Source organism: Salvelinus alpinus, chromosome 13 (assembly GCF_045679555.1).
Source record: "Salvelinus alpinus chromosome 13, SLU_Salpinus.1, whole genome shotgun sequence".
Classification (NCBI taxonomy): Eukaryota; Metazoa; Chordata; class Actinopteri; order Salmoniformes; family Salmonidae; genus Salvelinus; species Salvelinus alpinus.
In genome coordinates this window covers 53,888,395-53,912,394 of record NC_092098.1, presented here as the reverse complement: position 1 = coordinate 53,912,394, position 24,000 = coordinate 53,888,395, and the positions used below count along the sequence as shown (strand labels likewise).

Below are 24,000 nucleotides of genomic sequence, written 5' to 3'. Positions count from 1 at the left end.
TCCCTGTCTTGGTATCTACCAGGCATGGTTTTAACAGGAAGTCCCTGTCTTGGTATCTACCAGGCATGGTTTTAACAGGAAGTCCCTGTCTTGGTATCTACCAGACATGGTTTTAACAGGAAGTCCCTGTCTTGGTATCTACCAGACATGGTTTTAACAGGAAGTCCCTGTCTTGGTATCTACCAGACATGGTTTTAACAGGAAGTCCCTGTCTTGGTATCTTGCAGGCATGGTTTTAACAGGAAGTCTCTGTCTTGGTATCTACCAGACATGGTTTTAACAGGAAGTCTCTGTCTTGGTATCTACCAGACATGGTTTTAACAGGAAGTCTCTGTCTTGGTATCTACCAGACATGGTTTTAACAGGAAGTCCCTGTCTTGGTATCTACCAGACATGGTTTTAACAGGAAGTCTCTGTCTTGGTATCTACCAGACATGGTTTTAACAGGAAGTCCCTGTCTTGGTATCTACCAGACATGGTTTTAACAGGAAGTCCCTGTCTTGGTATCTACCAGACATGGTTTTAACAGGAAGTCCCTGTCTTGGTATCTTGCAGGCATGGTTTTAACAGGAAGTCTCTGTCTTGGTATCTACCAGGCATGGTTTTAACAGGAAGTCCCTGTCTTGGTATCTACCAGACATGGTTTTAACAGGAAGTCCCTGTCTTGGTCTCTACCACACATGGTTTTAACAGGAAGTCCCTGTCTTGGAATCTACCAGGCATGGTTTTAACAGGAAGTCCCTGTCTTGGTATCTACCAGACATGGTTTTAACAGGAAGTCCCTGTCTTGGTATCTACCAGACATGGTTTTAACAGGAAGTCTCTGTCTTGGTATCTACCAGACATGGTTTTAACAGGAAGTCTCTGTCTTGGTATCTACCAGACATGGTTTTAACAGGAAGTCTCTGTCTTGGTATCTACCAGGCATGGTTTTAACAGGAAGTCCCTGTCTTGGTATCTACCAGACATGGTTTTAACAGGAAGTCCCTGTCTTGGTATCTACCAGGCATGGTTTTAACAGGAAGTCCCTGTCTTGGTATCTACCAGACATGGTTTTAACAGGAAGTCCCTGTCTTGGTATCTACCAGACATGGTTTTAACAGGAAGTCCCTGTCTTGGTATCTTGCAGGCATGGTTTTAACAGGAAGTCTCTGTCTTGGTATCTACCAGGCATGGTTTTAACAGGAAGTCTCTGTCTTGGTATCTACCAGGCATGGTTTTAACAGGAAGTCTCTGTCTTGGTATCTACCAGACATGGTTTTAACAGGAAGTCCCTGTCTTGGTATCTACCAGGCATGGTTTTAACAGGAAGTCCCTGTCTTGGTATCTACCAGGCATGGTTTTACCAGGAAGTCCCTGTCTTGGTATCTACCAGACATGGTTTTAACAGGAAGTCCCTGTCTTGGTATCTACCAGACATGGTTTTAACAGGAAGTCCCTGTCTTGGTATCTTGCAGGCATGGTTTTAACAGGAAGTCTCTGTCTTGGTATCTACCAGGCATGGTTTTAACAGGAAGTCTCTGTCTTGGTATCTACCAGACATGGTTTTAACAGGAAGTCCCTGTCTTGGTATCTACCAGGCATGGTTTTAACAGGAAGTCCCTGTCTTGGTATCTACCAGGCATGGTTTTAACAGGAAGTCCCTGTCTTGGTATCTACCAGGCATGGTTTTAACAGGAAGTAAAACAATGTTAGTCTGTTAGGAGTATCTGTCTCTGTATCCCTCAGATACAGACGTATCTACAGGCGTGTTTGTAAAACAGCAGTAAACCACATTAGTGCTGTTGATGTCAAAGGGAATCTCTTGTCTGTTTGTATTACCTGCTGGGCTACATGCCTTGGTGGCATCTCTCTACTTACTCTATAATCCAATCTCTCTCTCTCTCTCTCTCTCTCTCTCTCTCTCTCTCTCTCTCTCTCTCTCTCTCTCTGTCTCTCTCTCTTTCTCTCTCTCTGTCTCTCTCTCTCTCTCTCTCTCTCTCTCTCTCTCTCTCTCTCTCTCTCTCTCTCTCTCTCTCTCTCTCTCTCTCTCTCTCTCTCTCTCTCTCTCAACTAGATCTCTTTATGATGATTGTTGTTGCCATTAAGTGGTTTCAGTAAAACTCTTCAGTCATTAAAGTCTAAGCATCTTGATGTCTTTTTAAAAGTCAAACAATGTTCTCCTTATCATTCTGATGACTGTCATCAACAGCACTCTCAACCCTGTGATCAAGTCCTTTAGAAAGATCAGACAGATGTCACAATCTGTAGATGTTCTTTATCTCTCTGTCTCTCTCTCTCTCTCTCTCTGTCTCTCTCTCTGTCTCTCTCTCTGTCTCTCTCTCTGTCTCTCTCTGTGTCTCTCTCTGTGTCTCTCTCTGTGTCTCTCTCTGTGTCTCTCTCTCTCTCTCTCTCTCTCTCTCTCTCTCTCTCTCTCTCTCTCTCTCTCTCTCTCTCTCTCTCTCTCTCTCTCTCTGTCTCTGTCTCTGTCTCTGTCTCTGTCTCTGTCTCTGTCTCTCTCTCTCTCTCTCTCTCTCTGTCTCTCTCTCTCTCTCTCTCTCTCTCTCTCTCTCTCTCTCTCTCTCTCTCTCTCTCTCTCTCTCTCTCTCTCTCTCTCTCTCTCTCTCTCTCTCTCTCTCTCTCTCTCTCTCTCTCTCTCTCTGTCTCTCTCTCTCTCTCTGTCTCTCTCTCTCTCTGTCTCTGTCTCTGTCTCTGTCTCTCTCTGTCTCTGTCTCTCTCTGTCTCTCTCTGTCTCTCTCTCTCTCTCTCTCTCTCTGTCTCTGTCTCTGTCTCTCTCTCTCTCTCTGTCTCTGTCTCTCTCTCTGTCTCTGTCTCTCTCTGTCTCTTTCTGTCTCTCTCTCTCTCAATTTCAATTGTGCAAATAGTTAAAGTACAAAAGGGAAAATAAATGAACATAAATATGGGTTGTATTTACAAAGGTTGTTTGTTCTTCACTGGTTGCCCTTTTCTTGTGGCAACAGGTCACAACTCTCGCTGCTGTTTTGTCACACTGTGGTATTTTTTCAATTTTATTTCACCTTTATTTAAACTAGGTACCCCAGTTGAGAACAAGTTCTCATTTACAACTGCGACCTGGCCAAGATAAAGCAAAGCAGTGCGACAAAAACAACAACACAGAGTTACACATGGGATAACCAAACGTACAGTCAATAACACAATAGAAAAATCTGTATACAGTGTGTGGAAATGAAGTAAGGAGGAAAGGCAATAAATAGTCTAACTATTACCCTGATGAAGACAGCTTGTCTGTCGAAATGTTGGACCTAAATATGTTTGTATCTGAGCTCCTAGAGAGTGCGGCTCTCCTTTATTTTTTAAACCAATAAATAGGCCATAGTGGCGAAGTAATTACAATTTAGCAATTAAACACTGGAGTGATAGATGTGCAGATGAGGATGAGTAAGTAGAAATACTGGTGTGCAAAAGAGCAGAAAAACAAAAACAAATATGTTGGTGGTTGGATGGGCTACTTACAGATGGGCTGTGTACACCTGCAGTGATCGGTAAGCTGCTCTGACAGCTGATGCTTAAAGTTAGTGAGGGAGATATGGGTCTCCAGCTTCAGTGATTTTTTGCAATTCGTTCCAGTCATTGGAAGCAGAGAACTGGAAGGAAAGGAAAGGCGGCCAAAGCAGGAATTGGCTTTGGGGATGACGAGAGAAATATACCTGCTGGAGCGCGTGCTACAGGTGGGTGTTGCTATGGTGACCAGTGAGCTGAGATAAGGCGGAGCTTTACCTAGCAAAGGCTTATAGATGACCTGGAGCCAGTGGGTCTGGCGACGAATATGTAGCGAGGACCAGCCAACGAGAGCATACAAGTCGAAGTGGTGGGTAGTATATGGGGCTTTGGTGACAAAACAGATGGCACTGTGATAGACTACATCCAATTTGCTGAGTAGAGTGTTGGAGGCTATTTTGTAAATTACATCGCCGAAGTCAAGGATTGATAGGGTAGTCAGTTTTACGAGGGTATGTTTGGCAGCATGCGTGAAGGATGCTTTGTTGCAAAATAGGAAGCCGATTCTAGATTTAATTTTGGATTGGAGATGCTTAATATGAGTCTGGAAGGAGAGTTTACAGTCTAACCAGACAATGAGGTATTTATAGTTGTCCACATATTCTAAGTGCGGGCAGCAATCGGTTGAAGAGCATGCATTTAGTTTTACTTGCGTTTAAGAGCAGTTGGAGGCCACAGAAGGAGAGTTGTATGGCATTGAAGCTCGTCTGGAGGTTAGTTAACACAGTGTCCAAAGAAGGGCCAGATGTATACAGAATGGTGTCGTCTGCGTAGAGGTGGATCAGAGAATCACCAGCAGCAAGAACGACGTCATTGATATATATACAGACAAAAGATACGGTCCGAGAATTGAACCCTGTGGCATCCTCATAGAGACTGCCAAAGGTCCGGACAACAGGCCCTCCGATTTGAAACACTGAACTCTATCTGAGAAGTAGTTGGTGAACCAGACGAGGCAGTCATTTGAGAAACCAAGGCTGTTGAGTCTGCCGATAAGAATGCGGTCGACAGCCTTGGCCAGGTCGATGAAGACGGCTGCACAGTACTGTCTTTTGTCGATGGCGGTAATGATATAGTTTAGGACCTTGAGCGTGGCTGAGATGCACCCATGACCAGCTCGGAAACCAGATTGCGTAGCGGAAAAGGTATGTTGGGATTCGAAATGGTCTGGGAACTGTTTGTTAACTTGGCTTTCGAAGACTTTAGAAAGGCAGGGTAGGATAGATTTAGGTCGGTAACAGTTTGGGTCTAGAGTGTCTCCCCCTTTGAAGAGGGGGATGACCGCGGCCGCTTTCCAATCTTTAGTAATCTCAGACGATACAAAAGAGAGGTTGAACAGGCTAGTAATAGGGGTTGCAACAATGGCGGCGGATAATTTTAGGAAGAGCGAGTCCAGATTGTCTAGCCCAGCTGATTTGTAGGGATCCAGATTTTGCAGCTCTTTCAGAACACCAGCTATCTGGATTTGGGTGAAGGAGAAGCAGGGGGGGCTTGGGCAAGTTGCTGCAGGGGGTGCAGAGCTGTTGGCCGAGGTTGGAGCAGCCAGGTGGAAAGCATGCCCAGCCATAGAGAGATGCTTATTGAAATTCTCAATTATCGTGGATTTATCGGTGGTGACAGTGTTTCCTCAGTGCCTCAGTACAATGGGCAGCTGGGAGGAGGTGCTCTTATTCTCCATGGACTTTACTTTCTTTAACTTTCCCAGAACTTTTTGGAATTAGTGCTGCAGGAAGCACATTTCTGTTTGAAAGAGCTAACCTTTGCTTTCCTGACTGAATGTGTCTGACTGAGTTATATTGGTTCCTAACTTCCCTGAAAAGTTGCATATCGCGGGGACTATTCGATGCTAGTGCAGTCCGCCACAGGATGTTTTTGTGCTGGTCGAGGGCAGTCAGGTCTGGAGTGAACCAAGGACTATATCTGTTCTTAGTTCTATTTTTTTTTAAAGCGGTATGCTTATTTAAGATGGTGAGGAAAGCACTTTTAAAGAATAACCAGGCATCCTCTACTGACGGGATGAGGTCAATATCCTTCCAGGATACCCGGGCCAAGTCGATTAGAAAGGCCTGCTCGCTGAAGTGTTTTAGGGAGCGTTTGACAGATGAGGGGTGGTGGTTTGACCGCAGACCAATTCGCACGCAGGCAATGAGGCAGTGATATCTGAGATCCTGGTTGAAGACAGCAGAGGTGTATTTGGAGGGCAAGTTGGTCAGGATGATATCTATGAGGGTGCCCATGGTTACGGATTTAGGGTTGTACCTGGTAGGTTCCTTGATAATTTGTGTGAGATTGAGGGCATCTAGCTTAGATTGTAGGACTGCCGGGGTGTTAAGCATATCCCAGTTTAGGTCACCTAACAGTATGAACTCTGAAGATAGATGGGGGACAATCAATTCACATATGGTGTCCAGGGCACAGCTGGGAGCTGAGGAGGGTCTATAACACGTGGCAACAGTGAGAGACTTATTTCTGGAGAGATGGATTTTTAAAAGTAGAAGCTCAAACTGTTTGGGTTCGAGTTTAGTATGACAGAACTATCTCTGGGGTAGATTGCAACTCCGCCCCCTTTAGCAGTTCAATCTTGATGGAAAATGTTGTAGTTGGGGATGGAAATGTTCCGATTTTTTGGTGGCCTTCCTAAGCCAGGATTCAGACACGGCTAGGACATCAGGGTTGGGGAGTGTGCTAAAGCAGTGAATAAAGCAAACTTAGGGAAGAGGCTTCTGATGTTAACATGTATGAAACCAAGGCTTTTACGGTTACAGAAGTCCACAAATGAGAGCGACTGGGGAATAAGAGTAGAGCTAGGCACTGCAGGGCCTGGGTTAACCTCTGCATCACCAAAGGAGGAGTGGGATATGGGAGTTAATCAACATTGGGTTTGTTTTCAAATTCTTTATGGATCTGTGTAATCTGAGGGAAATATGTGTCTCTAATATGGTCATACACTTGGCAGGAGGTTAGGAAGTGCAGCTCAGTTTCCACCTAATTTTGTGGGCAGTGTGCACATAGTCTGTCTTCTCTTGAGAGCCAGGTCTGCCTATGGTGTTTTTTCATGATAGCAAAGCTATGCTCACTGAGTCTGTACATAGTCAAAGCTTTCCTTAATTTTGGGGTCAGTCACAGTGGTCAGGTATTCTGCCACTGTGTACTCTCTGTTTAGGGCCAAATAGCATTCCAGTTTGCTCAGTTTTTTTGTTAATTCTTTCCAATGTGTCAAGTAATTATCTTTTTGTTTTCTCATGATTTGATTGGGTCTAATTGTGTTGCTGTCCTGGGGCTCTGTGGGGTCTGTTTGTGTTTGTTAGCAGTCCTCATACCAGCTGGCAGAGGGGACTCTGTAGTGAGGGCTTTGTTATGTAAGGTTTGAGAATCTTATTATTATTATTTTTTGTAATCAATTTTACCCCCTTTTCTCCCAAATTTTCATGGTATCCAATCGCTAGTAATTACTATCTTGTCTCATCGCTACAACTCCCGTACGGGGTTGTAGGTGTCGAAAGCCATGCGTCCTCCGAAGCACAACCCACCGTGCACCCAGCCGCACCAATGGCCCCCTTGGTTAGCGCGCACTGCGCCCGGCCCGCCACAGGAGTCGCTGGAGCGCGATGAGACAAGGATATCCCTACCGGCCAAACCCTCCCTAACCCGGACGACGCTAGGCCAATTGTGCGTCGTCCCACGGACCTCCCGGTCGCGGCCGGCTGCGACAGAGCCTGGGCGCGAACCGAGAGACCACTGCGCCACCCGGGAGGCCCGAGAATCTTATTTTTAGGTGGTTAAAGAATTTGATTGCTCTATTCTTGATTTTAATAGTTAGCGGGAATTGTTCTAATTTAGTTATGCATAGATTATTTGGTGTTTTAAGTTGTACACTGAGAATGTTTTTGCAGAATTCTGCACTCAGTCTAAATTTGGTGTTTGTCCCATTTTCTGAATTCTTGGTTGGTGAGCGGACCCCAGACCTCACAACCATGAAGGGCAATGGGTTCTATAACTGATTCAAGTATTTTAGCAAGATCCGAATTGGGATGTGACATTTTGACGTTCCTTTTGATGGCATAGAAGGCCCTTCTTGCCTTGTCTCTCAGATCGTTCACAGCTTTTTGGAAGTTACCTGCGGTGCTGATGTTTAGGCCGAGGTAAGTATCGTTTTTTTGTGTGCTCTAGGGCAACAGTTTCTAGATGGAATTAGTATTTGTTGTCCTGGCAACTGGACCTTTTTTGGGAACACCATTATTTCCATTATTTATTTCACTGTCAGGGCCCACGTCTGATAGAATCTGTGCAAAATATCTAGGTGCTGCTGTAGGCCCTCCTTGGTTGGGGACAGAAGCACCAGATCATCAGCAAACAGTAAAGATTTTACTTCAGAGATTACTAGGTTGAGGTCGGGTGCTGCAGACTGTTGCAGAGCCCTCACCAATTAATTGATATACATACACAACATGACCAAAAGTATGTGGACACCTGCTAGTCAAACATCTTACAAAATCATGGCGTTCATAAAGAATTGGTTCCCCTTTGCTGCTATAACAGCCTCCACTCTTCTGGGAAGTCTTCCCACTAGATATTGAAACATTGCTGCAGGGACTTCCATTTTGCCACAAGAGCATTAGTGAGGTCGGGCACTGATGTTGGGAGATTAGCCCTGGCTTACAGTCGGCTTTCCAATTCATCCCAAAGGTATTCAATGGGCTTGAGGGCAGGGCACTGTGCAGGCCAGTCAAGTTCTTTCACAAAGGTCTCGACAAACCATTTCTGTATGGACCTTTGTGCACAGGGTGACTGTCGTGCTGAAACAGGAAAGGGCCTTACCCAAACTGTTGCCATAAAGTTGGAAGCACAGAATCATCTAGAATGTATGCTATAGCGTTAAGATTTCCCTTCACTGGAACTAAGGGGCCCGAACAATGAAACACAGCCCCAGACCATTATTCCTCCAAACTTTACAGTTGGCACTATGCATTAGGGCATGCAGTGTTCTCCTGGCATCCGATGGTGAGGCGTGATTTATCACTCCAGAGAACACGTTTCCACTGCTCCGGAGTCCAATGGCAGTTAGCTTTACACCACTCCAGCCAACGCTTGGCACTGCAGACGGTGATCTTAGGCTTGTGTGCAGCAGCTCGGCCATGGAAACCCATTTCATTAAAGCTCCTGACGAACAGTTTGGAACTTGCAACTGAGGACAGACGATTTTTCAGCGATACTTGCTTCAGCACTCGGGAGGTTCCGTTCTGCTTCTGTGAGCTTCTACAACTTCGAGGCTGAGCCTTTGTTGCTCGTAGACATTTCCACTTCACAATCACCGCGGAAGCTCTAGGAAGGGCCGGAATTTGACAAACGTGATGTCATCATATGACAGTGCCACGTTGAAAGTCACTGAGCTCTTCAGTAAGGCCATTTTACTGCCACGTGTTTGTCTATGGAGATCGCATGGCGGTGTGCTCGATTTTATAGACCTGTCAGCAACGTGTGTGACAGAATTAGCCGAATCCAGTAATTTGAAGGGGTGTCCACATACTTTTGTATATATAGTGTATGTGGGGGAGGTGTGTTTGTGTAGTGACTATAACTGCCTTGGAAGTGAGGGATTTAACATTAAGTACAGACACAGTCTCAATGGGGATAGATGAGCTGACTACATTGACTGTGCTAGTGGCAGACTCCACTAAGCTGGCAGGCTGGCTAACAGCCGAGCTGCCTGGCCTGCACCCTATTTCATTGTGGAGCTAGAGGAGTTAGAGCCCTGTCTATGTTGGTAGATAAGATGAGAGCACCCCTCCAGCTAGGATGGAGTCCGTCACTCCTCAGCAGGCCAGGCTTGGTCCTGTTTAGGGTGAGTCCCATAAAGAGGGCCAATTATCTACAAATTCTATCTTTTGGGAGGGGCAGAAAACAGTTTTCAACCAGCGATTGAGTTGTGAGACTGCTGTAGAGCTCATCACTCCCCCTAACTGGGAGGGGGACAGAGACAATTACTCGATGCCGACACATCTTTCTAGCTGATTTACACGCTGAAGCTATGTTGCACTTGGTGATCTCTGACTGTTTCATCCTAACATCGTTGGTGCCGGCGTGAATAACAATATCCCTATACTCTCTACACTCGCCAGTTTTAGCTTTAGCCAGCACCATCTTCAGATTAGCCTTAACGTCGGTAGCCCTGCCCCCTGGTAAACGGTGTATGATCGCTGGATGATTCATTTTTAGTCTAATACTGCGGGTAATGGAGTCACCAATGACTAGGGTTTTCAATTTGTCAGAGCTAATGGTCGGAGGCTTCAGCGTCTCAGAGGCTCGGCCTCGGACTCTGACTCGTTGCTTAATGGGGAGAACCGGTTGAAAGTTTCTGTCGGCTGAATGAGCGACACCGGTTGAGCATTCCTACAGCATTTCCCTCCAGAAGCCATGAGAAAGTTGTCCGGCTGCGGGGACCGTGCGATGGGATTTATACTAACATTACTATCTGTACTTACTGGTGGCACAGACGCTGTTTCATCCTTTCCTACACTTAAATTACCCTTGCCTAACGATTGCGTCTGAAGCTGGGCTTGCAGCACAGCTATCCTCGCCGTAAGGCGATCGTTCTCCTGTATTTTATGAGTAGAGTGACTGCAATTAGAAGGCATCATGTTAATGTTACTACTTAGTTTCGGCTGGTGGAGGTCCTGACGAACCTCGTCCAGATAAAGCATCCGGAGTGAAAAAGTTGAATGAAAAAAAGTTGAGGGATGGAAAAACAAAAAAAAATATTAGCGGTAATTAAAAAGTAATAAGCGTAAAGTTCAAAGTGCGGCTGTAAAGCAGGTAGTGTCACGATCGTCGTACGAACTGGAAATATACTCAGACCAACGTGCAGCTTGATTTGGGTTCCACATGTTTAATAAAGGAAACTCACAAAAAAAACAAATAAACAGCAAACGAAACGTGAAGTCATGGAGTGCTCACAGGCAACTACACACAAACAAGATCCCACAAAAACCAGTGGGGAAAATGGCTGCCTAAATATGATCCCCAATCAGAGACAACGATAAACAGCTGCCTCTGATTGGGAACCATACCAGGACAACATAGAAATAATAAACCTAGATAGGAACACCCCCCCCTAGTCACACCCCGACCTAACCAAAATAGAGAATAACAAGGCTCTCTATGGTCAGGGCGTGACAGGTAGCAAAGTAAGGTTAGCAACAAAATGCACAGCAGCACGTAAACAAGTCTACAATATGTGACCGGAAATGACAAAAAAAATCAAGATGTGAGGGTTAAGATGTGGGGGGGAGGTGTGGTAAGATGTGGGGGGCGGGGTGTAGTAAGATGTTGGGGAGGTGTGGTAAGATGAGGGGGAGGTGTGGTAAGATGTGGAGGGAGGTGTGGTGAGATGAGGGGGAGGGAGGTGTGGTAAGATGTGGAGGGAGGTGTGGTAAGATGTGAGGGGGAGGTGTGGTAAGATGTGAGGGGGAGGTGTGGTAAGATGTGAGGGGGTGTGTGGTAAGATGTGGGGGGAGGTGTGGTAAGATGAGGGGGGAGGTGTGGTAAGATGTGGAGGGGGGTGTGGTAAGATGAGGGGGGAGGTGTGGTAAGATGTGGAGGGAGGTGTGGTAAGATGTGGAGGGAGGTGTGGTGAGATGTGGGGGGAGGTGTGGTAAGATGAGGGGGGAGGTGTGGTAAGATGTGGAGGGAGGTGTGGTAAGATGAGGGGGGAGGTGTGGTAAGATGAGGGGGGAGGTGTGGTAAGATGTGGAGGGAGGTGTGGTGAGATGAGGGGGAGGTGTGGTGAGATGAGGGGGAGGTGTGGTAAGATGAGGGGGGAGGTGTGGTAAGATGTGGAGGGAGGTGTGGTGAGATGAGGGGGAGGTGTGGTGAGATGAGGGGGAGGTGTGGTAAGATGAGGGGGGAGGTGTGGTAAGATGTGGAGGGAGGTGTGGTAAGATGTGGAGGGAGGTGTGGTGAGATGAGGGGGAGGTGTGGTGAGATGAGGGGGAGGTGTGGTAAGATGAGGGGGAGGTGTGGTAAGATGTGGAGGGAGGTGTGGTGAGATGAGGGGGAGTGGTGGTGAGATGAGGGGGAGGTGTGGTAAGATGAGGGGGAGGTGTGGTAAGATGAGGGGGAGGTGTGGTAAGATGTGGAGGGAGGTGTGGTGAGATGAGGGGGAGTGGTGGTGAGATGAGGGGGAGTGGTGGTGAGATGAGGGGGATGTGTGGTAAGATGAGGGGGAGGGGTGGTGAGATGAGGGGGAGGTGTGGTAAGATGTGGAGGGAGGTGTGGTAAGATGAGGGGGGAGGTGTGATAAGATGAGGGGGGAGGGGTGGTGACATGAGGGGGAGGTGTGGTAAGATGAGGGGGAGGTGTGATAAGATGTGGGGGGAGGTGTGGTAAGATGTGGAGGGAGGTGTGGTAAGATGAGGGGGAGGTGTGATAAGATGTGGGGGAGGTGTGATAAGTAGTGTTTCTGCCTCTCTGGGGACTGTCTGGAAGTTTTTAATTTGGTGGTTGTGACTCTGACACTCACTCACTGAGATGTGTGTGTGTGTGTGTGTGTGTGTGTGTGTGTGTGTGTGTGTGTGTGTGTGTGTGTGTGTGTGTGTGTGTGTGTGTGTGTGTGTGTGTGTGTGTGTGTGTGTGTGTGTGTGTGTGTGTGTGTGTGTGTGTGTGTGTGTGTAATAAATATGTAGTTGTGAAACCATTAAACCATAGAAATTCTCTCTCCCCGTTAGCCTCCTGATGAACAACAGGATTCACACTCTTCCTGTACACTCTTTTCAGACTCTGGTGCTGCTGGAAGAACTGTGAGTAGAAATCACTCCCTCATTCAGACATTCTGGGTTTCCGTCCCAGATGGTCTCCTGTTCTCTATATAGTGTGCTACTGTTGAACGGAGCTCTGTGGGTCTTGGTAAAATACAGTGTGTTACTGTTGAACAGAGCTCTATGGGTCTTGGTAAAATACAGTGTGTTACTGTTGAACAGAGCTCTGTGGGCCTTGGTAAAATACAGTGTGTTACTGTTGAACGGAGCTCTATGGGCCTTGGTAAAATACCGTGTGTTACTGTTGAACGGAGCTCTGTGGGCCTTGGTAAAATACAGTGTGTTACTGTTGAACAGAGCTCTGTGGGCCTTGGTAAAATGTAGTGCGCTATATACGGAAAAGGGCTCATTTGGGACGCACATCTGATACACTGACATGTATAAACTGAGAAAAAGGATGAATTCCCAATTGATGAACCTCAGTAGCTTGAAACGTGTACTATTGAAATTACATAGTAAAACGCTGCAAGGAGGGAGAAGTGTGGGGATTCTGCTATTACATCCAATTTCACCTTTCATTTATTTTAATCTGGTTTTCTCTTCTCCTTCTCTCTCTCTCTCTCTCTCGCCCCCTCCTTCTCTCTCTCTCGCCCCCTCCTTCTCTTTTTCTCTCTCGCCCCCTCCTTCTCTCTTTCTCTCTCGCCCCCTCCTTCTCTCTTTCTCTCTCGCCCCCTCCTTCTCTCTTTCTCTCTCGCCCCCTCCTTCTCTCTTTCTCTCTCGCCCCCTCCTTCTCTCTTTCTCTCTCGCCCCATCCTTTTCTCTCTCTCGCCCCCTCATTCTCACTCTCTCTCCCCCTCATTCTCTCTCTCTCTCCCCCTCCTTCTCTCTCTCTCCCCCTCCTTCTCTCTCTCTCTCTCGCCCCCTCCTTCTCTCTCTCTCTCTCCCCCTCCTTCTCTCTCTCTCTCTCCCTCCTTCTCTTTCTCTCTCGCCCCCTCCTCCTCTCTCTCTCTCCCCCTCCCTCTCTCTCCCCCTCCTCCTCTCTCTTTCTCGCCCCCTCCTTCTCTCTCTCTCTCCCCCTCCCTCTCTCTCCCCCTCCTTCTCTCTCTCTCTCCCCCTCCTTCTCTCTCTCTCTCCCCCTCCTTCTCTCTCTCTCCCCCTCCTTCTCTCTCTCTCCCTCCCCCTCCTCCTCTCTCTCTCTCCCCCTCCTTCTCTCTCTCTCCCTCCCCCTCCTCCTCTCTCTCTCCCCCCCTCTCTCTCCCCCTCCCCCTCTCTCCCCCTCCCCCTCTCTCTCTCTCCCCCTCCTTCTCTCTCTCTCTCTCCCCCTCCTTCTCTCTCTCTCTCTCCCCCTCCTTCTCTCTCTCTCTCGCCCCCTCCTTCTCTCTCTCTCTCGCCCCCTCCTTCTCTCTCTCTCTCTCCCCCTCCTTCTCTCTCTCTCTCCCCCTCCTTCTCTCTCTCTCTCGCCCCCTCCTTCTCTCTCTCTCTCTCCCCCTCCTTCTCTCTCTCTCTCTCCCTCCTTCTCTTTCTCTCTCGCCCCCTCCTCCTCTCTCTCTCTCCCCTCTCTCTCTCTCCCCCTCCTTCTCTCTCTCTCTCCCCCTCCTTCTCTCTCTCTCCCTCCTCCTCTCTCTCTCTCCCCCTCCTCCTCTCTCTCTCTCCCCCCTCCTTCTCTCTCTCTCTCCCCCTCCCTCTCTCTCCCCTCCTTCTCTCTCTCTCTCTCCCCCTCCTTCTCTCTCTCTCCCCCTCCTTCTCTCTCTCTCCCCCTCCTTCTCTCTCTCTCTCTCCCCCTCCTCCTCTCTCCTCTCCCCCTCCTCCTCTCTCTCTCTCGCCCCCTCCTTCACTCTCTCTCTCCCCCTCCCTCTCTCTCCCCCTCCTTCTCTCTCTTTCTCTCTCTCTCTCCCCCTCCTTCTCTCTCTCTCTCCCCCTCCTTCTCTCTCTCTCTCGCCCCCTCCTTCTCTCTCTCTCTCTCCCCCTCCTTCTCTCTCTCTCTCGCCCCTCCTTCTCTCTCTCTCTCGCCCCCTCATTCTCTCTCTCTCGCCCCCTCCTTCTCTCTCTCTCTCGCCCCCTCCTTCTCTCTCTCCCGTGGCTTTTTACTCTGCCTGTTTTTTAGAGACCTGTCCAACAACCGGATTAAGGAGCTCCCCAACAACACCTTTAAGAGCTTAAAGTCCCTCGTCAAACTGTGAGTCACATAAACTGTGTCCCAAAATGCAACACTATTCCCTTTGGTCTCTGGTCAAAAACTAGTGCACTATATAGAGAATAGGGTGCTATTTGGGACAACTTTGGTCAAAACTAGTGCACTATATAGAGAATAGGGTGCTATTTGGGACAACTTTGGTCAAAACTAGTGCACTACATAGGGCAGGGTTCCTCAACTGGCAGCCCCCCAAGATATCTGAGCAAAACAATTAAAAATGTCCAAAAAATATCGCTCATAAATACATTGTTGGACATCAAAGACTGGAAAAACACCACCAATTCGGCTCCAAGTGATTTCAATTTAGGAAAACTTGTTCCAAAGTATTCCCACATGTAGCAGAGATATATATGTGATCGTATACAAATGCTAGCAAGGTTTGAAATCATTATGCTTTAATCAAATGCTATGTCTCTTTGGGTTTCTTGTGATCAATTTGCAGTCTACAAATTGTTTGTAATTACTTTGCTGCCCCTTGATCCGCTCAAGACAAAATCGTCTTGTGGCTGAATATAGTTGAAAGCCAAGGGGCTTTTTACTGGACCAGGTTATTACCAAGGGGCTTTTTACTGGACCTGGTTATTACCAAGGGGCTTTTTACTGGACCTGGTTATTACCAAGGGGCTTTCTACTGGACCAGGTTATTACCAAGGGGCTTTTTACTGGACCTGGTTATTACCAAGGGGCTTTCTACTGGACCTGGTTATTACCAAGGGGCTTTCTACTGGACCTGGTTATTACCAAGGGGCTTTCTACTGGACCAGGTTATTACCAAGGGGCTTTCTACTGGACCTGGTTATTACCAAGGGGCTTTCTACTGGACCTGGTTATTACCAAGGGGCTTTCTACTGGACCTGGTTATTACCAAGGGGCTTTCTACTGGACCTGGTTATTACCAAGGGGCTTTCTACTGGACCAGGTTATTACCAAGGGGCTTTCTACTGGACCAGGTTATTACCAAGGGGCTTTTTACTGGACCTGGCTATTACCAAGGGGCTTTCTACTGGACCTGGTTATTACCAAGGGGCTTTCTACTGGACCTGGTTATTACCAAGGGGCTTTCTACTGGACCAGGTTATTACCAAGGGGCTTTCTACTGGACCTGGTTATTACCAAGGGGCTTTCTACTGGACCTGGTTATTACCAAGGGGCTTTCTACTGGACCTGGTTATTACCAAGGGGCTTTCTACTGGACCTGGTTATTACCAAGGGGCTTTCTACTGGACCAGGTTATTACCAAGGGGCTTTTTACTGGACCAGGTTATTACCAAGGGGCTTTCTACTGGACCAGGTTATTACCAAGGGGCTTTTTACTGGACCTGGTTATTACCAAGGGGCTTTTTACTGGACCAGGTTATTACCAAGGGGCTTTCTACTGGACCAGGTTATTACCAAGGGGCTTTTTACTGGACCTGGCTATTACCAAGGGGCTTTCTACTGGACCTGGTTATTACCAAGGGGCTTTCTACTGGACCTGGTTATTACCAAGGGGCTTTCTACTGGACCAGGTTATTACCAAGGGGCTTTCTACTGGACCTGGTTATTACCAAGGGGCTTTCTACTGGACCTGGTTATTACCAAGGGGCTTTCTACTGGACCTGGTTATTACCAAGGGGCTTTCTACTGGACCTGGTTATTACCAAGGGGCTTTCTACTGGACCAGGTTATTACCAAGGGGCTTTCTATTGACATATCCTCTATAGTTGATGTTTCTTTCTCTGATCACCACTGGGGATTTATACTACCTTGTTGCCCAGAGCACAGGGTAATACTGAACTCATTATTAACTCATTATTAAGAAACGCTGTCTTACCTCTGAAGTTGATACAGATTTTACTGAGTGTCTGAACAATACTCCGTCACCTATTCTGCCTTCCTGTTGTGATGATTTAGTTGATAACTTTAATAGTAAATGAATGGCAGCCATTGATCCTATGTCTCCAGTAAGGGGTTTTAAATAGGCCACATCCAAACGGAGAGCCTCTTGTATGTGTTATGGATCCCCATTAGTTGTTGCCAAGGCAACTGTCTGTGCCTATGTTTTGTGTTGCTTCACAGTCTCCGCTGTTCCATAAGGTGTATTTTTACCTGCTTTTTAAATCTGATTCTACTGCTGCATCAGTTACCTGATGTGGAATAGAGTTCCATGTAGTCATGGCTCTGTGTAGTACTGTGCGCGTCCCATAGTCTGTTCTAGACTTGGGGTCTGTGAAGAGACCTCTGGTGGCATGTCTTGTGGGGTAGGGATGGGTGTCCGAAACTGTGTGCCAGTATTTTAAACAGACAGCTCGGTACCTTCAGCTTGTCAACACCTCTGACTTTTAAGGGCCAGTCGTGCTGTCATGGTCAAAACATATTGATACAACAGTAGCTAAGATGGGGAGAAGTCTGTCCATAATAAAGCGCTGCTCTGCCTTCTTAACAACTTCTTGTCAATAGGGGGGCGCTGTTTTCACTTTGGAATAAATCGTGCCCAATTTAAACGGCCTCGTACTCTATTCTAGATCATACAATATGCATATTATTATTACTATTGGATAGACAACACTCTCAAGTTTCTAAAACTGTTTGAATTATATCTGTGAGTAAAACAGAACTCATTTGGCAGCAAACTTCCATACAGGAAGTGAAAAATCTGAAAACGAGGCTCTGTTTCAGGGCCTGCCTATTCAACTGGCTTTTATTTATCGATATGCATGCACTTCATACGCCTTCCACTAGATGTCAGCAGGCAGTGGAAAGTGGAATGGGGTGTCTAGCTTGATCTGAGGCCGAATAAGAGCTTTTGGAGTGACAGGTCCGGTATTTCCTTTGTCTTCGACGGCACGCGGGGGAGCTCGACATTGTCTTCTGAAAAGCGTTCGGTTTACACGGCGAATATCTCCGGCTCTGATTTTATTTGATACATATGATAATAACATCATAAAGAAGGTTTTTTCAACCGAGTTTTATCAGTTTATTCAACGTTTATTGGGACTTTTGGAGTTTTCCGTTCTTTGCGCAAAAGAGAGGATGGGAATGTTAGCAACCTTGGCTAGCATTGTGGCGTGAATTCGACAGAAGAAATGGACATTCTAAAACCAAACAACGATTTATTCTGGACCAAGAACTCCTTGTACAACATTCTGATGGAAGCTCAGCAAAAGTAAGAAAACATTTATGATGTTATTTCGTATTTCTGTGTAAAATGTTGACTCCTATTCTCCGCCGTGTTGGTGAGTGCTGTCTCACAATAACGCAAGCTGTATGTAATGGTAAAGTTATTTTTAAAAAATCTAACACAGCGGTTGCATTAAGAACCAGTGTATCTTTCATTTGCCATACAACAAGTATTTTTATGTAAAGTTTATGATGAGTTCTTTGGTCAGATTAGGTGAGTGTCCAAAATATCTCCGGACATTCTGGGAAAATGTTGCTACGTATTCACAATGTATAACCACGATTTGCAGCTCTAAATGTGCACATTTTCGAACAAAACATAAATGTATTGTATAACATGATGTTATAAGACTGTCATCTGATGAAGTTGTCCAAAGGTTAGTGATTAATTTTATATCTTTTGCTGGTTTTTGCGAAAGCTACCTTTGCGGTGAATAAATGCGTTTGTGTGTTTGGCTATTGTAGTAAGCTAATATAATTCTATATTGCTTTTTCGCTGTAAAACACTTAAAAAATCGGAAATATTCGCTGGATTCACAAGATGTTTATCTTTCATTTGCTGTACACCATGTATTTTTCATAAATGTTTTATGATGAGTATTTATATATTTCACGTTGCTCTCTGTAATTATTTTGGCTGCTTTGGTGCTATTTTTGATGGTAGCTGCAATGTAAAACTATGATTTATACCTCAAATATGCATAAATGTATTGTATAACATGATATAAGACTGTCATCTGATGAAGTTGTTTCTTGGTTAGTGACTAATTTTATCTCTATTTTGTCGGTTTTGTGAAAGCTACCTATGTGGTGGAAACATGGTGAAAATATGCGGTTGTGTGTTTGGCTATTGTGGTTAGCTAATAGAAATACATATTGTGTTTTCGCTGTAAAACATTTAAAAAATCGGAAATGATGGCTGGATTCACAAGATGTTTATCTTTCATTTTGTAACGCTCTGAGTGTCGGGAGGTGCGAAGTCAGACGCAGGAACAGCAGAGCTTCAATATGTTGAGTCTTTTAATACTCAACTTGCAAACGCAATGTCCAACACGGACGTACTGGGTGTCACACACAACGGTCCAACGACACGATAAACAAACCCAGTCCACAATAATAACATCCACTCCCGAAATCCAAAAGCCACAATGAAACAATCCCGCACAAAGAAGCGTCCGGGCTGGCTGACTAATAAAGCCACACTAATTAACAATTAACTGAACACAGGTGATACCAATAAACACATAAGGAGGGGGAGGAAAAAGAGTCAGTGGCAGCTAGTAGGCCGGTGACGACGACCGCCGAGCGCCACCCGAACGGGAAGGAGAGCCTGCCTCGGTTGAAGTCGTGACACATTTGCTGTATTGGACTTGTGATTTCATGAAAATTATATTATATGATATCCCTGTCCCGTTATGCTAGGCTATGCTAGTCAGCTTTTTTCATGAGGAGGATCCCGGATCCGGGAGAGAGAAGCGGTAGAGATTCAAACAGCACTATCAACAAGGCAGGTCCTACAGGCCCTGGTTTTGTCGTACCTGGACTACTATTCAGTAGTGTGGTCAGGTGCCACAAAGAGGAACTTAGGAAAAGTGCAATTGGCTCAGAACAGGGTAGTTTACAATCCAGGATAACTGCAAGCAGTTTAGTCACCTCAACATGCTCAATTTCCACATTACGAGATGTAGTTGAGGTTTAGGGTTTAGTGAATGATTTATCCCAAATACAATGCTTTTAGTTTTGCAAATATTTAGGACTGACTAATTCCTTGCTACCCATTTCGAAACTAACTACAGCTGTGTTGCAGTCATTTCAGTCTCTGAAGTGTATAGTGTCGAGTCATCCACATACACAGACACACTGGCTTAACTCAGTGGCATGTCGTTAGTAAAGATTGAACAAAGCAAGGGGCCTAAACAGCTGCACTGGGGAATTCCTGCTTCCACCTGCATTATGTTTGAGAGGCTTCCATTAAAGAACACCCTCTGTGTTCTGTTAGGCAAGTAAGTCTGTATCCACATTACAGCAGGGGGGTGTAAAACCATAACACGTACATTTTTCCAGCAGCAGACTATGATCGATAATGTCAAAAGCTGCACTGAAGTCTAACGAGACAGCCCCCACAATAATTGTATCATCAATTTCTCTCAGCCAATCATCAGTCATTTGTGAAAGTGCTGTGCTTGTTGAGTGTCCTTTTCTAGATGCGTGCTGAGAGTCTGTTTGTTTACTGTGAAATAGCATTGTATCTGGTAAAACACAATATTTTCCGGAAGTTTACTAAGGGTTGGTAACAGGCGGATTGGTCGGCTACTTGAGCCAGTGAAGGGGGCTTTACTATTCTTGGATAGCGGAATGACTTTAGCTCCCCTGCAGGCCTGACGGAACACACTGTCTAGCTGTGGCGAGGGAGCCTGGCGAGCCGGCCGAGGCGAGGGAGCCTGGCGAGGCATGGAGTGGGAGCAGAGCAACGCATGGCGTGGGAGCTGGAGCGAGGCATGTCGTGGGAGCCTGGCGAGCCGGCCGAGGCATGGAATGGGAGCCTGGCGACGCATGGCGTGGGAGCCTGGCGAGCCGGCCGAGGCATGGAATGGGAGCCTGGCAACGCATGGCGTGGGAGCCTGGAGTGGGAGCCTGGCGAGGCATGGCGTGGGAGCCGGCCGAGGCATGGAGTGGGAGCCTGGAGTGGGAGTCTGCCGAGGCATGGCGTGGGAGCTGGCCGAGGCATAGCGTGGGAACCATAGAAAGGCATGGCGTGGGAGCCTGGCGAGCTGGCCGAGGCATGGCGTGGGAGCCGTAGAAAGGCATGGCGTGGGAGCCTGGCGAGGCATGGCGTGGGAGCCGGCCGAGGCATGGTGTGGGAGCCGGCCGAGGCATGGCGTGGGAGCCTGGCGAGGCATGGAATGGGAGCCTGGCGAGCCGGCCGAGGCATGGAGTGGGAGCCTGGCGTGGGAGCCTGGCGAGCCGGCCGAGGCATGGAGTGGGAGCCTGGAGTGGGAGCCATAGAAAGGCATGGCGTGGGAGCCTGGCGAGGCATGGCGTGGGAGCCGGCCGAGGCATGGCGCGGGAGCCTGGCGAGCCGGCCGAGGCATGGCGTGGGATTCTGGCGAACCGGCCGAGGTATGGCGTGAGAGCCTGGCGAACAGGCCGAGGCATGGCGTGGGAGACTGGCGAGCCGGCCGAGGCATGGCGTGGGAGCCGTAGCGAGGCATGGCGTGGGATTCTGGCGAGCCGGCCGAGGCATGGCGTGAGAGCCTGGCTAGCCGGCCGAGGCATGGCGTGGCAGCCTGGCGAAGCATGGAGTGGGAGCCGGAGCGAGGCATGGCGTGGGAGCCTGGAGAGCCGGCCGAGATATGGCGTGGGATTCTGGCGAGCCGGCCGAGGCATGCCGTGGGAGCCTTGCGAGGCATGGCGTGGGAGCCTTGCGAGGCATGGCGTGGGATTCTGGCGAGCCGGCCGAGGCATGGCGTGGGATTCTGGCGAGCCGGCCGAGGTATGGCGTGAGAGCCTGGCTAGCCGGCCGAGGCATGTCGTGAGAGCCTGGCTAGCCGGCCGAGGCATGGCGTGGGAGCCTGGCGAGCCCTGACACATCTTCTCCACTATCCCTGGCAACATCTTCTCCACTAGCCTGGCAACATCTTCTCCACCTGCCCTGGCAACATCTTCTCCACTAGCCTGGCAACATCTTCTTCACTAGCCCTGGTAACATCTTCTCCACCATAACTGGCAACATCTTCTCCACTAGCCCTGCAACATCTTCTCCACCTGCCCTGGCAACATCTTCTCCACCATAACTGGCAACATCTTCTCCACTAGCCCTGCAACATCTTCTCCACTAGCCCTGGCAACATCTTCTCCACTATCCCTGGCAACATCTTCCCCACTAGCCCTGCAACATCTTCTCCACTAGCCCTGGCAACATCTTCTCCACTATCCCTGGCAACATCTTCTCCACTAGCCCTGCAACATCTTCTCCACTAGCCCTGGCAACATCTTCTCCACCAGCCCTGGCAACATCTTCTCCACTAGCCCTGCAACATCTTCTCCACTAGCCCTGGCAACATCTTCTCCACTAGCCCTGGCAACATCTTCTCTACTAGCCCTGCAACATCTTCTCCACTAGCCCTGGCAACATCTTCTCCACTAGCCCTGGCAACATCTTCTCCACTAGCCCTGCAACATCTTCTCCACTAGCCCTGCAACATCTTCTCCACTAGCCCTGGCAACATCTTCTCCACCAGCCCTGCAACATCTTCTCCACCAGCCCTGCAACATCTTCTCCACCAGCCCTGCAACATCTTCTCCACTAGCCCTGCGGAGCCTCCTCCTCTGCTGAGATAATAACAGTTCGTTTCATTCTCACAGCCAGAGAAAAACATACAGGTCTGTCTGTTTGCCTGTCAGACAGAATCACTTGTTTACTTGTTTTTTTACGTTTTGTCACAGGAACATATCCCATAATCCTTTGGTCCACATCCACCCGGGTCACTTTGACGACCTGACCCAGCTCCAGTCCCTGTGAGTAGAAAACATACTGTATAGCTTAGCCTACCAGTACAGTATACTACCAGTACCTTCCAGTACTGTACACTACCAGTACTTAGCAGTACATTACCTACCAGTACAGTACACTACCATTACCTACCAGTACATTACCTACCAGTACATTACCTACCATTACAGTACACTACCATTACCTACCAGTACATTACCTACCAGTACATTACCTACCATTACAGTAAACTATCATTACCTACCAGTACCGTACTCTACCAGTACACTACCAGTACAGTACACTACCAGTACACTACACTACCAATACCTACCAGTACACTACCAGTACAGTACACTACCATTACATACCATTACCTACCAGTACACTACACTACCATTACCTACCAGTACAGTACACTACCAGTACACTACACTACCATTACCTACCGGTACAGTACACTACCAGTACCTACCAGTACAGTACACTACCAGTACAGTACACTACCATTACCTACCAGTACAGTACACTGCCATTACCTACCAGTACAGTACACTGCCTATACCTACCATTACCTACCAGTACAGTACACTACCAGAACACTACCAGTACCTACCATTACCTACCAGTACCGTACACTACCAGTTCCTACCATTACCTACTAGTACCTACCATTACCTACCAGTACCGTACACTACCAGTACCTACCATTATCTACCAGTACCATACACTATCAGTACCTACCATTACCTACCAGTACCGTATACTACCAGTACCTACCATTACCTACCAGTACCGTACACTACCAGTACCTACCATTACCTACCAGTACCGTACACTACCAGTACCTACCATTACCTACCAGTACCAGTACACTACCAGTACCTACCATTACCTACCAGTACCAGTACACTACCAGTACCTACCATTACCTACCAGTACCAGTACACTACCAGTACCTACCAGTACCGTACACTACCAGTACCTACCATTACCTACCAGTACCGTACACTACCAGTACCTACCATTACCTACCAGTACCATACACTACCAGTACCTACCATTACCTACCAGTACAGTACACTACCATTACTTACCATTACCTACCAGTACCGTGCACTACCAGTACCTACCATTACCTACCAGTACCGTACACTATCAGTACCTACCATTACCTACCAGTACCGTACACTACCAGTACCTACCATTACATACCAGTACCGTACACTACCAGTACCTACCATTACTTACCAGTACAGTACACTATCATTACCTACCATTACCTACCAGTACCGTACACTACCAGTACCTACCATTACCTACCAGTACCGTACACTACCAGTACCTACCATTACTTACCAGTACAGTACACTACCATTACCTACCATTACCTACCAGTACCGTACACTACCAGTACCTACCATTACCTACCAGTACCAGTAAACTACCAGTACCTACCATTACCTACCAGTACTCTACACTACCAGTACCTACCATTACCTACCAGTACTCTACACTACCAGTACCTACCATTACCTACCAGTACTCTACCCTACCAGCACCTACCAGTACCCTATACTACCATTACCTACCAGTACTCTACACTACCAGTACTTACCATTACCTACCAGTACTCTACACTACCAGTACCTACCAGTACTCTACACTACCATTACCTACCAGTACTCTACACTACCAGTACCTACCATTACCTACCAGTACTCTACACTACCAGTACCTACCAGTACTCTACCCTACCAGTACCTACCAGTACTCTACACTACCAGGACCTACCATTACCTACCAGTACTCTACACTACCAGTACCTACCAGTACCGTACACTATCAGTACCTACCAGTACCTACCAGTACCATACACTATC

At 47.5% G+C, this 24,000-nt stretch overlaps 1 protein-coding gene across 1 annotated transcript in view; it reads left to right on the top strand.

Annotated features, from left to right (window-relative positions):
* The window catches only part of LOC139537932 (relaxin receptor 2-like), a 145,249-nt gene that overhangs the window by 75,013 nt on the left and 46,236 nt on the right, over positions 1 to 24,000 (top strand). Inside the window, exons 10-12 of the mRNA XM_071339832.1 lie at positions 12,243 to 12,314; positions 14,377 to 14,448; positions 22,072 to 22,143. Coding sequence (XP_071195933.1) covers positions 12,243 to 12,314; positions 14,377 to 14,448; positions 22,072 to 22,143 — 216 coding nt within the window. The remainder of the gene's footprint in view (positions 1 to 12,242; positions 12,315 to 14,376; positions 14,449 to 22,071; positions 22,144 to 24,000) is intronic.